The sequence below is a fragment of the Cololabis saira genome, chromosome 14 (genome assembly GCF_033807715.1).
Source record: "Cololabis saira isolate AMF1-May2022 chromosome 14, fColSai1.1, whole genome shotgun sequence".
Lineage (NCBI taxonomy): Eukaryota > Metazoa > Chordata > Actinopteri > Beloniformes > Belonidae > Cololabis > Cololabis saira.
Window position 1 is genome coordinate 14,246,703 of NC_084600.1, and position 17,447 is coordinate 14,264,149.

The following is a 17,447-nucleotide window of genomic DNA, read 5'->3' on the forward strand; positions in this document are numbered from 1 at the left end:
CTGATTGTCCTGATGTTGTAAAGAGCAGCAAGACCAGGAAACCCAGACAACGTGGCCGTTAAAGCTCAGCTGGCTGTCTAATATGACACCAAGATTGCCAGCAGAAGACGTCGGCACAAGTGCGGTGGAATCCAGCTGCTTATCTGAGGAGGTTGGGAATGACTGCTATTCCTCAACTGTGATTATTACCACCGGTTTGGCTACCGGATGATAAAATAATTGAAATGAACGCTTGCGGGGCCCCTGACGGCGTACATGGTCACGGGAGCAACCGCCGCCCAGGATCAGTGAACGTCCCGAGGCTTTCGCCCGGCTTCAGTCATCTCGACATGTCGAGGTCACACGGTCCGAACCGAATCTTGTTAAAGATCAAAGTAACAGCGATGAACGAGGATCTGCACTTCAGACGTTACAGAACGAGCAGCAGGAGAGCGGTGACGGGAGCGTAAGAAGCCATTTTCTGCCTCCGTGTTTTTACTCGGCTTACTCCGGATCTGACGAGGCCTCCTGCTGACTAATTGTTTGCTTGCTCAGTTCCTACAACCTCCTTCTCTTTGTAACCAAACTGATCTGCCATGAATAAAACATCTGGAGCGTATCTGTGATGTTGTCAAAGCACCAGGCGTGCAATCGTACAGCAGCAACGTAGGTGTCACTAATGGATTCATGAGTCACGATTCGGTCATTTTTAACACAGAAAAGGAAAGAAAAGATCAGGAAGCTCACAGTATAGAAATAGTTCTAACAGGGCTGTCAAGTTTTGAAGTTAGCTTGGAGTGAGATTTATTTTATTATTTATAATTTGGGGAGGGTTATCTCCCTCCAGGTGTCCCATTGACCGCAGGTTCTTCAGAAAGAACAAATTACACTATATAAAATACACTGTTTTATTAATTATATAATAAAGGAAGACACTGCAGTGGCCATTGTGTCTTCACAATATTCATGCTATATTAAATAATTTGTCTGAGTGATGCATACTAATAATAATTGAACAGCAGTGGGCTCATTCTGCTCCAAACAAACAAACAGAAAAAATAAATTAACACATCCACCACATTTGGCCCCAAATCGGCCCCTTGAAGAATGGTGGTTATTCTGTCTGTCTGTGTGTCTGTGTGTGTGTGTGTGTGTGTGCGCTACGCATTGAAGACGCATTGACGCTCGAAGCTAAATCTTAGATCTTAACCGGCAACAAAAAATTCTATTTTCTGATTGGCTGATAGATTCTTTTTTTTTTTTTTAATTGGCAGAGAGATTCTATTTTCTGATTGGTTGGTAACTCCAGACTAGTGATGCACCGAAATGAAAATTTGTGGCCGAAACCGAAACCGAAAATAATAATAAACACCGAATACCGAACATGGTTCTTCAGCAGTTTTTCATTTATTTTGCCAATTTTTTCACCATTGCATAAATCAAATACATTTGATTTAGGCATGCTTTTCAAAGAAAAAAATCTTTTACAAAATTACAAGGTAGAAAATATTTATTGAACATAAAAAAATGATTTTTTTTTAAATTTCCTAGCATTATGTTGTTTTGGTTCCACCTCCTGGTGAATGTTAGGTAAAATTCTTATGGGGTTAGTTTTTGGTTGGCCAACGATTTATGTAGTGCGCAACGTTACGGGACGGAGCGGCCAGTCTATTTCCTTATTTTACAACGCCGTTATTAATTGTTCGTTTTTTTTCCCCACTTATTCCACCGAACACCGAAAGTGTTTTTTTGCCATTTTCGGCCGAACAATTTCGGTTACCGAACAATCGGTGCATCACTACTCCAGACAGCTGGTCTGAGCTGAGAGTTGAGAGTCAGCGTGAAAAATGCCATGTGTGGCGTGAGATCGTTTGAATTTATTGAAATGCGTGAGTCTCACGCTCAATGCGTGCGACTTGAGAGCCCTGTTCTGATCAGAGCTGCTCACCCTTTGACGAGCTCCACCACGATGAAGTCACTTCCATCCCCGGAGTTGTACAGGATCAAGCCGTCGGGGCTGGTGGTCTTGAACTGGAAGAAGAGGTGCATGGAGGCGTAGGCCTGCAGCGTGGAGAAGGCCAGGTAGCTGGCCTGCGTCAGGAAGGTGACGGGGTTGGCCACGATGTGCCTCATGCCGAAGCGCGCGTTCAGCTCGCAGTAGGAGATGTCTCCGTTCTTGCACTGGTCCAGGTACAGCATCCCGTTGAGTGACAGCGCCTGCAGGTGGCCGATGAAGTTGGACGGCATGACGGAGATGAAGCGCCGCTCCGTCATGATCCCCGTCTCGATGTTGTTGAACTCCAGGCGGGTGTGGGCGCCGGTCATGTGCCCTGCAGGACGCAGACGTCAAGGTTAACAGCAAGCAGAGCCGGCCCAAGGCATGAGTGAACTAAGCGGCTGCTTAGGGACCCGTGACCACTAGGGGGCCCCCAAGAGTAAAAAATAAATAAAATAAAATAATTTTTTTATGTGTGAGTGATGATTCATGATTCATACATGATCAAAGGTATGTTATTGTACAAAAACACAATAATGAATTACTATTACATAAACAATATTATGTTAACAGACTAGAGTAGACGACTACTGGCATATTGACTACTGCCTCTCGGCTCCAGAGCTCCACTGGTAATGTGTTCATTCAACCGTGCATTGTGCATAGCATTTCGCATCTGAGGAGTAGGTTGAAGGTCCACAATGTTGCAAAAACAGACTTATCCGTCAGGAGCAGAGAAAAGAAAGAGGATGAAAGATGAAGAGGAGAAAAAACTGAAAGATAAAGGTATGTTTGCATGTCTTAGTGTAAGGTTTGGTGCCAAGGAAATTGTGAAAAGTTTCCTCAAGTTAGGAAAGTCCCTCAATAGCCTTGAAAGTTAGTGCGCAGGCAGCCTATAGTAGCAAATTAGCTAACGTTAGCTATTTAAAAACAAGAGAGATTTCTCTTTTTAACTGGTTGGTTAGATAGCTTACTATGCAAGCTAACGTTTTTGTGTTTGTGTAATACTGAGCTACAACACTGCTGCAATTTTTTTCTGCAATTTGGTAATCTGTTGTCTTAATCCCTGTGGATTACAATCCAACTACAACAAAAAGTGTGTATTTGTAATGACAGGGAAGAACATGAAATAAGTTTAAAGTGGGTGTGTGAATGATCAATAATCAGTATTATTGGCAGTAATAGAGGGCCCTAAAATCACATTTTGCTCAGGGCCCCATGGAGGCTTGGGCCGGCCCTGCAGCCAGCATCGTTCCATGTCTGCATCTCGCTCAGCAGAGTAGCCTTAGTCTCTACCATCGGTGTTATTGATTTATCTTCTGTTACAATACCTTCCACTGTTGCATTGTCCACGGAGAGCTGCAAGGTCTTCCCACGCCGCATCACCCGCACCGTGTGCCACTCATTGTCATTCAGCTTCTCGCCTACAAGCAGAGTCTCCGGTCCCTTGCCTGAGAGGAGAAAAGCATCAAGTGACAATCATGCCACATGAGCGCTGTGTATTTCCACATAAAACTCCCAAATTGAGGAGCACTCTCAGGGTCCGTACGTTCATTTACTTATCGCTCACACACACACACACTGCTGGAGACAGTCACTGGCAGGCAGAAATTTGCATTCCCTCAGCATACGGGGCGGGGGGGGGGATAAATGAGACAACAAAACTACGACGGAGTCTGTTTTAAAAGGAATATTTAAAATGTACTGAAACAGCGTGACATTTGCTGTCTATTCAAAAAGCCATTTGTGAAGTGTCTACTGGGGGAAGAAAGGGCCTCTGGGTAATATCTGGAGGTCTGCTCAAGCATACTGCTTGAAGTTTCTATATTTCTGCACTCTCTGCTGCATTTTTCACTGGTTCCAAAATAGGTCACAGTGCAGAGGCTTGCCACTGCGGCACCGTCAGACTGAATCAGCGCCGATGCAACAGGCCGACACGGCAGTTCAAAGGAGTTCTGACATCGCTTGGGAAACTAATTGGCCATGGTTAAGCTGACTTGCGCCTTTAGGGGTTTGTCTGTCTAATTGAGCTCAGGGTGCAGGAGAATTACAGGGGACGCACAGAGGGCAATAAATGAAAAACATCAACTGGTTTCCGATCACTTCACAGCTTCATCTTCGGGGAAATAAAACTCTGCCGGGAGACTTTGTCCAGGGCTGCATACTAAGTGTCTCCCCGACGCGTCGCCGCCGTCCAGCTGTCGAACATCAGCTGTGCAGCAGCTCGGATCGATAACATCAAACCCTGCTCCTTCTGCACTCGGCGGATTTACTTGGATATTGAAAAACAAAGCACCCGCTGGAATAACAGAGATGTTTACCTTGTAAACCACTATCACAAAGGTAGATATATGGATACGATTTTCTGCAATACAAGAGGCGATGGTGGTGTGCTGAATAGAGGAGCATGGCGGAGGGGACCTCCCCTGCAATCTGCACGTCTGACCTCAAACATACTAATATCCAAGCAGGAAAACATCCAGTTCCTTGCAGGGAAAAGTGAGGACTCAGCCTGTAAACGAGTAAAAACGGGGAGAACAATCCCTGAAGTTTAGAAACCACGCAGGGTCTTTGTGAATGCTAAGATAAATCATATAAATTGAAAGGATTCACACTATTGCCTGCTACTCCTGAGACACCACAAGAAGAAGAGTGCCAAAACATGCCTCTGATTAGGCATTCAGTAAAGAATACTCATAAAAAATGGATAATGTTTCACAAATTACTTCTTAACGTCTTCATAAAACATCCCGCAGCAGTGGCTTGTAGCAGATAAAAGCACCTGTTTATATTGACAGAGATGCCCTCGTTACTGCTGAAGCTGCAACCCAACGCGGTTCAGCATATGGAGACCTCTGTGCCCCCAGAGACGTGACGGCACTCGGGTCGGCATCCGCATTGTTTGTCCACAATCCTTCTGCAAAGGTGCAGAGTGCTTTTAGAAATAAAACATTCAATAATTAATTGGACGGCTGCTGGACGTGGGCTTGCAGTGGATTCCATCTCCCAGTTAACATGAGAGACGTGCTCATAATGAAACTGCATTTCCTATTAGGGAAAGCGATCTGCAGCCGAGTCTGTGGGGGGCATTAAAACGATGGAAAATGATGGGTTTTCTCACAGAGAGAGCTGATTGCGAAGCCTTTGAAATCGAACTTCCTTTCAAAGTGCCTTCCCTCCACCCGAGCCCTGAATCCAGAGGCTCCACACTAAACTGCACATGTACAGATTCTGCTTGGTCCACATTGATCTTCACTTAAAATCAGATTGGATCCATACTGTCAAACGAAGGGAATGGCGAAGGCGTGGTGCAGCCGTGCGGGGGGGCCAGGCGCGTGAGTGAGCGGGCCCAGACTCTGCATGCATGATGTGCATGTTAATCACAGCATGTCACGGTTGTCTCCTAATTTGTTGTGCATCAACAGTGCGGAGTAAATTATTATTCTCCAGTTGCCCAGGAATTAATCAACAGCAGCGTGGCAACTTTTGTTCAGACAACCTTCACCCCCCTCCGTGCATCCGCTCGTGGACAGTTTAGAGCAGTTGCTGCAGAGCTCTTTGATTTCTTGCTGGTGAAATCTAAACTATCGATCCTGGAATCAAGCACCGAGGTAATCCACAAGAGTAATCAAATACATATATTTAAGATTCTCGGTGAGCCTTTCGGTGCAAATTGTACGATGGCGCTTATTTGGTGATTACTGTCTACAAAACCCACAAACGAGGCATGTTTTATTACATCTGCAGAGTTAATCTCCAGCACAGGCCGTCGGTGCAGCATTCATCCAGTGCAGCAGGTCTGGAAACCACTTAAATCTGCATTCTGAGACATTCACATACGTCACGTTTTTTCCCCTTGTTAGTACATGTATGAACAGCGCCATCTGCTGGTCAGAAGGCGCATTTTTAAAAATCAGATCAAGGGGAAAAAAATATAAAATAAACATATTTAAATATGTTAATAATATGTTTTGCATGCAAATATCTTTTAAAATTGCTTTTCTACAAGTGTATCAGTTTCAAAAGAGCCTGCACACACACACACAACACACAACACACACACACACACACACACACACACACACACACACACACACACACACACACACACACACACACACACACACACACACACACACACACACACACACACACACACACACACACACACACACACACACACACACACACACACACTCTACTCACCTTGATCAAATAAATACAGCACAATCAATTTAACATAATGGAAAGCTAATTATGCTTATAAATGTTTGTAAAATAGATAATACTGTGTAAGTAAATGTTTCCCACTTTGCTATATTACCTTTGAAGCCGTCTTTAAGGTAAAATTAACATGTAATAAAATCACGTCTTTAATACGGATGATTGAATGTGGAGATGCTGTTTGCGAATATATAAACAGGTTGGAGTGGAAACCTTCGTCTGAACATCATTAATAAACTGAATATGAACATTTAAACATTTCATTCTAATTCATTCGTATTTGGGAACTATTCGTATTAAAGGGGTGGAAACAACTTTCAGTTCCAGTGGTTCATCATCAGCCTTCATGTGTTGCAGGACCAGAACCAGCGAGCTGTTTGCCGCTCCAGTGGCGGCAGCTTTTATCTCCTCACACTGCTGTTATCAGGATGAACACCTAAACTGCCTGTTTTCTGCTATCAGGTAAGCAGCACAATCTGAGTCATAAACCCCACTATCACCGAGCTACGACCCATTTCATTCTACACAAATAGAGAATAATTCTTATTCGGTGTTCATCTGCCTCTAAATGCATCCATCATTTTTCATTAACAGCTGTTTGATGGATGTTATTGCCACGTTCATCAGCCTGAGTTCTGATTATGTGTTCTATTTATTTACATATATTCTAAAGGTTTCTTTGTGTAATTTATCAGGACATGTGGTCCAGAATAGAGGGTAGTCCACACCGTGAGCAATGACTGAAATAAAACCTGATTTCAAACGTGGTTCCATAATAAATGCAAGATCCACAGCAGCAAATATCACAGTTGTCACTTGACAACCAATCAAAATACAACGAGGATTGCTTGGTGTCCCCTGTGGCGCCAGAAGAGCGACAGCTCAGAGGCTGCACTTCACACTGGTACCTAATTATCACGCATAAGAGACACGGGCTAAACGATGTGCTTTGATAATGTTGGGTTTCCTGATCCGGACTACTTCCCCTCTGAAATGACACAATCTCAGCTGAAGCATCCGATCAACGTGATGCTAAATTGATTATTGAGACTCAAGAATGGATGGATGCGCATATGCACGCTACGTGAGGCGGAGGAGAGAAACCAGACCTGTAATCTGACCGTGCAGAGATTGGCAGCACCCGACATGTGACCAATCAGAAGGGTGCACGTGCAGGAAGGCTCCTGCAGGCCTGCAGACGGTGAGATTTCAACATGTCGTCCGAAATACATCACGAATCAGGAACAAGAGAAGAAAAAAAAAGGCAAAACGCAGGAAACTCGTGCTTCATTTGAAGATGGGTTTGTTGTTGAAACAAAACTTTATGGCACAAACACCTGAGCTGCCGCTTTTAGATATGAATCTCTGTCTCCAGTCTCCGTCTGGACTGATTTATTAAAGGCCTTGTTAACGCCCTCTGCATTCACCTCTGCTGACAAAGAGAGGTCACATGACCAGTCGGTCGTATATAAGCTATAAACTTTAGCCATATATAATGAAATGGCTATAGTTTTATATCAATTTATATTGTTAAGAAGTTTGACTATTTTTAAGGAGATAAATGTGCATCTGTAGTCCTGATTTCAGACCTTTTTTGTGGTGGATCAAATGGTGTAAGTAACTTTATTTTGATGAGTAATTGATGGCTGTTTGCGGCTTCAATTTGTTTATTTCAGTTTTAAGTTTTTTTTATATCTATTTATTTCTTTTAGGTTGTTTTTTATTTTTTTTTTATTTTTGGCTTATACAGTCAAACTACTTTATCTATACCTATCGTACGTGTGTTATTGTTGATAAAGGTTGTCAAGTTAAATGCCATGATATTATATGACGTTCTCTGGTGTTCTCTTTGACAATTAGCAACTTATAATCAATGAATCAATCAGATGACTGCTCATAAATAAAGTCTGTTCTTCAGAAACACGACTGGAAGAGTAACTGCTCACAACTGTTGCTGTGGAGATGCTTCAGGTGTCTGCGAGTAGCTGGAGCATGTCCTGGAGTTTGGGTGGATGCTCACGCCGTTATTGTTCTAGTCACAGTTATTGATCACGGTGTGGCTAGCCGCTGAATTAAAGTCCGTCTGGGAAAACACTGATGACTGGTTACAACCTGCCGCAAATAAACTCCTAATAAGAGAAAGGTTTTAATCCTGACATTTATGGGACTTCTCTCATCAGTTTATTGATCACATATCCAGTTGATATTTTAGTCAATCCCAGCAGTTTACAGACGACCTACCTGGAGAATATCTGGGGCTGTAAAGTGAGACTGATGACTGTTTCTCCCCAGAATAAAACAATTGATTGTTATACTTGAAATGAAGCCATTTATCAGCCTTGAGAGCTAATTAGGGAAAGTGGATGAACGACAGACTCGGTGACGGCACAATACCAGGCTAATGCATGTCATTTTCAGCCACTTACCATCTTTATGACACTGAAATAATAAGAAAATATGTAATTTATGTTTTCTGGTTCTGTGAGGATAGCACAAAAGATCTAATTATATCCAACTGTCTGCTGCACCGAAGTGCCGTCCCTATAATTATGCTTGTGGAAAATACAATAGCAACAGTAAACAAGGGGGATTGTGGGGCAGAATAAACTAATTAGTCATTTTTATGAGCGACGGAGCAGCGAGAAGCACATAAAAATATAAAGACAAACGGACCCAGTGCATGATGTCTAGATCATTGTACAGTGGAGAATCATAGGAGACACTTACTGAGATTACAGTCTATCCTGATACAATCTGGTGAGAGAGAGAGTGAGATGGTGAGATTAAAAGAAAAAAAGAAACAGCACAAAAGAGGAGAATATTTCACATCCTTCAAGGTACATTCTGCAGACAGTTCAGTGCTTTTCAGAGCCCACCATCCGGGGACGGCCCCGAGAGTCTCGACCGCCACTTTCCACCCCGCAGTTTTCACAACATTGGAAGAAAAAAAGAAAAAAAAAGGAGCATTGAGCGAGAGGACACGCTCGCTGTGAGTCTGGCGCCGCTGGAGGAGATTCGGAGCGGGCCGAAGCCACGATCAATAAGAATTGTGTTGCCCGTGCAGGCAAAGGTGCATCAGCTTCGGCCGGATTGGGTCTTTTCGGAGGCCGTGACTGACAGTTCTGCTGACATGTGCTGCGGGCTAATCCAGCAAACACGCACCGCTGGGAGGAAAGTCGTCTGAAGAAGATTACAAAAATAGAAAAGGGATGGCGTGCTAGATTATAGCATCTCCATGTGGAGATGAAGGTGAAAATCTCATCTCGATAAACGTCACGAAGGTCCTCAAAGAAGCAGGAATTAATGTTTTTCAAAAGGTAAGAGGGACGACTTTAACAAGTATTCAGATTTAACTCAAAATAAAAGTGTACTTTCCATTTCCATCTCAAAGGACGTAACTTGTTGCATATTTTGCAGCGATGCGTAAAAATAAACCTACAGATCTGATTGCGACTCATTCAGCAAACGTTAAGTTATGCATTTATTTCTTTACTTTCGGCAGTGATAAAAACGGTTTGGATTAATGCAAAAATCAATAACCAGACCTCTTTAATTCAAATTGCCATTAAGCCTCCTTGTTTTAAAGGCTTAATGGCAACATGGAGCGTTCCCACAGCTCCACGCAGAGGGAAAGTGGCGATCTGAACATCCTGCAGCCACAATGAAACTTACACCTTGACAGAACTCACCAAAACATTGTTCTAATATCAATATATTATAAATCTGTCTGAAATATTCAGATTTTCTTTATTTTCTGGGCTCCGAGTGGAGTTTCCCACTCACCATCTGCGTGCTCTGAATAATTAACCCAGAGTGAGTAGCCGGTGTAAGTCACGTGGCCGAGGGTTTCTCTCTCGAGCCGTCAACCAACACAGAGCAGTGGAACCGGACAGCCAGAGACCTGAGACCTTCTCCTCCAGGTGCGCAAGCCGGCATCCATCACGGAGCGCTCGCTGCTCAGCCAGCTGGATCTAAACCGGACAGGCCGGTAAATGGATGGGGGCCACAACGGGGCCGTCTACAGTGCGATCAGCGTAAGTGGTGGCAGTTGGGAGCAGTGATGAATCAGGTCTGTGACTGCCCTCTCCTTGAACTGCAGACAAGCCATTGAAGGGCTGAAAGAGCCGAGGTGGTCGGGTGGGACCCGACCCCGGAGTGAACTGAGAGGAGAGAGAGGCAGCCGGGGAGGAGAGGCAGAATAAACACACACGCACGCGGTTGCTTGGAAAGGCACCAGACCCCTTGGTTTTTCAAGGCTTTTCAATTTCATAAATGCTTATTGAAGATATCTTAATGCAATGCAGCATTGGAGGACAGAAAGATGAACGTTTGGGGACCAGCTTGGTCTAAATCACTGATGTGCATGACAGCATCTGATGTATTATCTTTGCTATATTCCACAACACTCTCATTTTATTTCTAAAGGATATTGCTAGGATTTTATGAAATTGTTAAAGGTTTGAAGGGTTTTTCTACCCTGGTGTTTGTTCTCAGGGCAGCATTTTCTTTAGCTGAAGAGAAAAGGTTTTAAAACTGATGGGTCCCATCCTGTTTTTATTGGAGTTTTAGTTGTCTTAGATGTTTTCTGTGTTGACACCTCAAGTAGGAAGCAATCAGCAGAGAAATAAGGCTGAAGGTGGGACATGTTTGGGTGTCTTTCCCCGCAGCTCCGCAGACGGGGTTCATGTACGAAACACCTCCTTTTTCAGTATAAATACGACTAGATCGATGACCAACGTGTGCATTTCTCCCTCCTACCTCTGTGTTTTGAGAAAAGTGTACCTCCAGTTGGAAAATATTGAATCATATAATAAAGCTTGTATTCCGTTCACAGGTTTTCTTGTGCCACACCAGAAAAACGAACACGCAGATCTTTCAATATTCTCCCATACATGTCTATGTTAGTTATACAATCGAATGTGCTAAAGCATTTCATCCACGTTGGGAGGTGGTAACAAAGGTGTAACGGGGGCGACAGGAGTGCCGTGTGAACAGTCTGCAACGTCGAAGCAGAGGATGTGATCAGTCAGCGCGCGGCGTGGGTGGCGAGAGGCAGCCGGGTGTCAGAGCGTCCCACGAGGGGGGGGACAGTCCAGGTGACAGGCGAGCTAAAGCTGACTGGAACGGTCACCTGACTCTGGCCATTAGCCACTCGGTGAACCCTGTCGCCGCGCTTCCCACCTGGAGGAGGCGCCATATGCTGAGACCGAGCCCCTGGTGGCTCCCTGCCACTGCAGTGGAAACGTGGAGAACAGTGAAAGCAGAGACGGAGCTGAGGCCGGCGCTGCTGTGTCCATCCCTCCGGAGGCACAAGCTTTAGTTCACGCTGACAGTCATCCAGCGCCACCTGAAGAAAAAGCCCGGTCAGCGTCCAGAGGGACCTGCAGGTCGCCTCGGACCGCATTGATTAAGCAAAGGCCGTCTTCAGACTGCTGGACGCCATAACGAGCTGTAAAAGCAGCGATGCCGTGCCTTTGTGCACATCTGGAGAGCAGAGGCCGGATCATGGGAGGGGCTTCTTTAGGTCTTTATACCTCCTGGAGAATTTCTCTCCGAGTCAAATGTACAACTAAATTATGCCAGTATTAAGATCAGCCATTGCAAGCAGCACGTTTAAGGGAGGCGGAGAGATTTGTGAGTAAAATCAGCGTATTCCCAGACCCCAACTAGGTGACCGAGGTTGATGAGTGAACCCAATCTGTTGTTAGAGACTTTAAAAAGTGTGTTTTTATGCTGAAGAACAGAAAACAGAGGTGTGATTCTGATCAGCTAATATATTAATAAGGCCGCGCCCAACCAATGTTAAGTTGATCTTGTGTGTCTGTTTATGTGCTGTTAACAGAGGTGTCAAGTAACAAAGTACAAATACTTTGTTACCTTACTTAAGTAGAAATTTTGGTTATCTATACTTCACTGGAGTAATTATTTTTCAGACGACTTTTTACTTTTACTCCTTACATTTTCACGCAATTATCTGTACTTTTTACTCCTTACATTTTAAAAACAGCCTCGGTACTCTATTTCATTTCGGCGTTTAAATAAAACTATCCAGTTAAATTGCTCCATCCGGATAGAGTGAATTTGGTTGTGGTTGTTTCAGATGTTCTTGTCCAGTTTTGTTCTTACATCCGTTCCCTCAGATTCCTGCAACTAAACTTGGATGTACATTCCAATAAAGGTTAGGATAAATGATAACATGCCTCTGAAGTTTGACTTTTTGCACCATTACAATACTTATAGGCAACTAGTCATCATATCTCCTGCTCTCTGAAACACATGTTAATGCTCAATAGTACACATATATGGTTCTTTAATATATTTGCATTATACTAAGATGCATTCATTTTCAATGGCTTTTGTCCTTATTGGCTTTTTTCCCCCTTACATTACTTTTACTTTTATACTTTAAGTAGTTTTGAGACCAGTACTTTTATACTTTTACTTGAGTAAAAAACTTTAGTTGATACTTCCACTTCTACAGGAGTATTTTTAAACTCTAGTATCTATACTTCTACCTGAGTAATGAATGTAAATACTTTTGACACCTCTGGCTGTTAATCCCTGCTCAAATCCAGTGTTGCCATGCTGGAGCGTAAAAAGAGGCTCCAGTCTAAATAAAGATTTTCACGAGCGGTTTCAAAGCCTGCACATTAAATTGAACCTTCATCTTTAATTCAACATTCGTTGTTAAATGATTTAATTCCAGCCACATTAGAGCAAATTGATGGTCGTGGCCTGTAAAGCAACCAGGGGGAGGTGCAGATCCTTTCAGGCAACCGCCGTGATCGTGTGTGAGGATGGATATGGGAGAGCCTCTGACGAAAAAAAACATATCGGGACGTCTGTCTGGGTGACACATCCTAGAAAGTCGGGAGGAACCGTCTGGCCGGGCAGATGGAGGGAAGCAGCTTTACCCAGGTTCACGGTGAGTCTCACTCGGCCTCGGTCCAGCTCCACGCGCAGCGTGTCCGCCGACTGCTGGGACGTGGTGGCCATCAGCAGGCCGAAGGCTCTCTGGGACATGAAGCGCAGCGACACGTCCTCGGCCTCCGTGTGCAGCGTCCGGGGCAGCAGCACCTTCAGGTACATGCTGCCGTCGTAGCTGACGGTGGTGGCCTCTGCAGGGGGTCAGGAACAGCACCGTTAGCACACGTGAGATGAACCCTGAACTCTGGGAAATGATCCAGGGGAAGGTAACACATGATTGCAGTTTTCAACAGTTGCAGCAGATGGCAGGAAAGGCCTGGAGCACACAGCAGCAGCGGCGGCAGCGGCAGCGGTGGTGGGGAAACTGCAGCAGCTCCGACATCTCAGAGGGATTTATTTCCATCAGAGCAATACAAGCCGTTATTCTCACACATCCCTCATACTATTCACAAATGGATCTTGGTAATTTGGCTTCTCTGCGAGAAAACAATCTGCATCGTTAATGCAGAGTGATTCTGACCGCGTCGCTCTGCCGAAGCCCCCCCCCCTTGTATTTCATACGAACCGTCACAGCACCGGCAACCTGGCGACAGCGACGATTCATTAGCGAGTCCCTCCACCGCAGGAAAATACTGCATTTATTTCTTTAATGGCTGCAATGAACAACATAACTTCCCACCGTCGCGCCTCTGTCTCCAGACAGCTGGGCAGACACCAAGCTCTCATTTAAATATATATTACAGCACATAGTAATATCCCACTACACTTGCAAATGAAATTATTTAGTGTGGAAGCCCTGAGCCTTACATGTGATAATGAATTTTCTGTGTAGCTACATTATTTCTGTCCGTGCAAAAACTTTTTACACCTCCGCTAATAAATAAAATACCACCCAAAGTGTGTTAAAAGCTTTTCAGCAGCATCTTAGAGTCACTTACCCTTGCCCCCCGTCCCCCCCGCTGCAGAAACCCTTACCCTTCTCACAGCTGGGGCCCAGGTAACCCGTGCTGTTGCAGTCGCAGACGTGGCGGTTCCATCCCTCTCTGCAGTGTCCGCCGTTGGCACACGTGTCCCTGGTGCACCTCAGGTGAGTTTCTCTGGTGCAGGAGCTGCTGACACCTGTGGCGCTCTGAACCTCCGCCAGCCGCCTCATGTTCCGGCTCTGGCCGTCGATGAAGAGATCCCTCATGCAGCCCACAAAGCCCAGGTTGAGGGAGGCCGTCCACACCTCGGGGGGCAGGATGAGGGCCTGCCGGTCTTCCGGCAAACCTCCCAGAAACATGTCTCCATCTAGGTCAAGGATCTCGCTGCCTTCATTAGCAGTGAAGGGGATGCTCCGGCTGTTCACCGAAATAAAGCCTGTGGGGGCAGGCATTAGTGAGTCAACGTGAACTCTCCAACAATATTTATGTTGCAGAGGAAAGGAAGAAGACAGGTGTACGTGGGCTGTGCAGCATCAGGAACAGGAGAGTATAAGACTGAGATGTGGCACTGCGAGGCCTTTGGAGATGATATGTGACCGAAAGCTGAGTTTATAACTTTAGAGGGGTTGAGAAAAACTAAAATGGCCAAGCTGCATTTTAGCCCGAAGAGGCGTGGGAGGAAACGTAAGGAATGTTGCTCATTAACGGGATAAAGCAGACACTTCCAGGTCTCTATCTATACAATCGGCTAACTTAATATACATGAACAAACCAGAAATTAGAAAAAAATGCTGGAAAAAAACTGAAAGAAACGAATTAAAGCAGTGATTCTTTCACCTTTTTTAATGCAGACAGTTTGAACCCAAGATAGTTGGTTCATTGCCAGAACGGCTTCCAAGCAGGTGTTTTAGGCCTTAATAAAACATCACAAAGCAGTTAAAGCTTCTCTGAAATGTGTTGCAGGTCTAATGTGTAAAAAATAAATGTCTATTAAATGAAAAACGCCGACAGGAGGCGAAACACAAAGTATGTCAGGTTCATACGATCTGCGATGGAGTAAAAGTGGAGGCAGGATTTAGCATCTCCATCTCATCGCAATGTTCCCTGATTTGGGATTTTTAGATTGCAGCAGTTAAAAATATCGCTCTAATTAAAAGTTAATATGCATGGATGTTTCACTGGAGTGAATAAAAAACTGCAAGAGTCTACGGATGTCACCGCATCCATGCTGCCATATGGCCATTTAACAGCTTGGATGCCGTTATACTCACGGAGGCAGACGGGAGGACTTCCCCCGCCCTCGCAAACGCAGAAAATCATCTCACCATTACGCCCCTTTCTCTGGAAGTCCACATGGCACCACTCGCCGCCGTCGAGCCTGTCGCTGTCGGCCCTGATCTTGATGCTGCCGGAGCCCATGTCCATGATCAGGTAAAGGAAGCCGTCCAACATCTCGATGGCGAAGAAGTCGACGCGGGGCTTCCTGTCGGGCTGCGCAGGCTGCACGCCCTGCACGCCCTGCACGCCCTGCACGCCCTGCACGCCCTGCAGACTGCCATGGCTGAACAGCAGCAGGCCGCTGGGCTCCGTGGTGCGGAAGTCGAAGGATATGGCGCCCGTCTTCTTCGTGTTCCACCTGGGCAGTGTCAGGTAGGCAGATGGCGTGTCGAAGGTGACCGGCTCCAGGGCCTCCACACTCTCGCAGCTGAATATCAGGTCACCATGGATACTGATCCTGGGGTCCCGCTGCTCAGCCAGCCGCGACAGCTCCAGCCTAAACTCATTATTCTTATAGACCACCTGATAAATGAGAGAGATGTTCTGGTGAAACAGCTGGAAAAGGTGCATTTACATCGTATAAGTGGACAAATATATGCTGCAAGGTTAGTTTTCTTCGTAGTATTCTTAGTTTTCTTCTTCATTAAACACCAAGAAGACAAAATAAATCATTTTTGATTTTAGAACAAAAGCAGGGACACATCAGCAGACAGTTATCAACGGTGATCCAATTGAAGTTAAATGAATACAAATATCTAGGGACAGTGAATAACAGGAAACTGTCATGGGACTCTAATACCGATTTCATCTATAAAAAAGGTTTGCAACGACTAAACTTCCTGCGGAAGCTCCGACAGTTCAGAGTGGAACGTCACATTATGATTCTCTTTTACCGTTCATTCATAGAGTATTCTCACTTTTTGTTTTATTGCTTGGTTCTTTTCACTGTCAATAGATAATAAGAACCAACTCAGTAAGATTGACAACATGTCTAGCAAGATTGTAGGCCGACAACAAGTCAGTTTGTCCGGGCTCTGTCAATCCCGTGTGAGTGGGAAAGGGAGGATAATCTGCAGTGATGCATCTCATCCTCTCAATGCAGAATATCTGCTGTTACCATCAGGACGGAGGAACAGGTACCGCCTCTGTGGACCTCCCGGGCCCAAAGATCTTTTATACCCTCTTGTACAGCTCTGCTAAATAAATTATAGATGCATTATTAATTTCATAATCCACTAGGTTTGGTGTGAAGCACTTTAGGATTGTGTTAAATTATGTTATTGTATAGTGATGTACTATACTGCACTTAATCACGTTGTTAATCGTTCTATGTCGAATTGTCTTGTATATTGTTCTGTTTTTTTGTTTTTGACCATGTATTCTGACTGCCACAGATGCAAAAAGAATTTCCGAAAGGACAATAAATTGAAACTTAACTAACTAACTAACTAATCAATAAATCCTGGCGTCAGAACGGCAAAGAAAAATACATTTACTCGATCCTGAGTGCAGAAAATGTCCTGATGTTTTAATTCCGTTGCGAAACAAAGACATCTTTCATTAGATGCATTTCGAAGCCCTTAATGCGGTAATGAAAAAATATGGAGCACATTTAGACTCGGGTAGATTGTTTGTGTCTCACGCTGTGGGTCCACGCAGAGACGGAGGACTCAAATAGAAGCGAACACATGCTACTCTGCGCTCAGACTCATTACTTGACTGTGTTAAATAACTTGTTTAAATTACAAGATCAGACAACTTCCTGCTTCAGGTTTTCATCTGCTAGTTGGAGGTGGAGTAACAACCCCTTTTAACTAGACATCACCACGAAACCACCTGAAAACAAGAAATCCATGTTTACATTTCAGACGTTTACTTTAGTGGTCCCGTTTAGAGTTAATGATTGGCTTGCCAGAAAATAAAAACATATATATTTAAGCTGGAAGTATAACAAATATCCCAAAGATCCCCCGGTAAACAGTTTTGTGTTTATGTTGAGGCTAAGCGGGAAGAGAGATGAAGCCCAGGCAGACCTGGTGGGTGGAAGACGGGGATGCTTTGATCCTTTAGATGAAGCACAAAATTCATTATTTATAGAGGTAAACCATATAAATAAGGAC

The 17,447-nt window shown here is 44.5% G+C and overlaps 1 protein-coding gene across 8 annotated transcripts in view; it reads right to left on the reverse strand.

Moving 5' to 3' along the window:
• Positions 1 to 17,447, reverse strand: part of nrxn2a (neurexin 2a) — a 190,488-nt gene that overhangs the window by 94,916 nt on the left and 78,125 nt on the right. For 5 of the 8 annotated variants that reach the window (XM_061739796.1, XM_061739800.1, XM_061739797.1 and 2 more), the window contains 6 exons: positions 15,375 to 15,849; positions 14,102 to 14,485; positions 13,114 to 13,317; positions 8,927 to 8,953; positions 3,307 to 3,426; positions 1,928 to 2,309 (listed from right to left, as the gene is read on the reverse strand). In XM_061739796.1, the coding sequence (XP_061595780.1) occupies positions 1,928 to 2,309; positions 3,307 to 3,426; positions 8,927 to 8,953; positions 13,114 to 13,317; positions 14,102 to 14,485; positions 15,375 to 15,849 (1,592 nt within the window). The remainder of the gene's footprint in view (positions 1 to 1,927; positions 2,310 to 3,306; positions 3,427 to 8,926; positions 8,954 to 13,113; positions 13,318 to 14,101; positions 14,486 to 15,374; positions 15,850 to 17,447) is intronic. The other 3 variants (XM_061739801.1, XM_061739798.1, XM_061739795.1) reach the window with 1 other exon arrangement.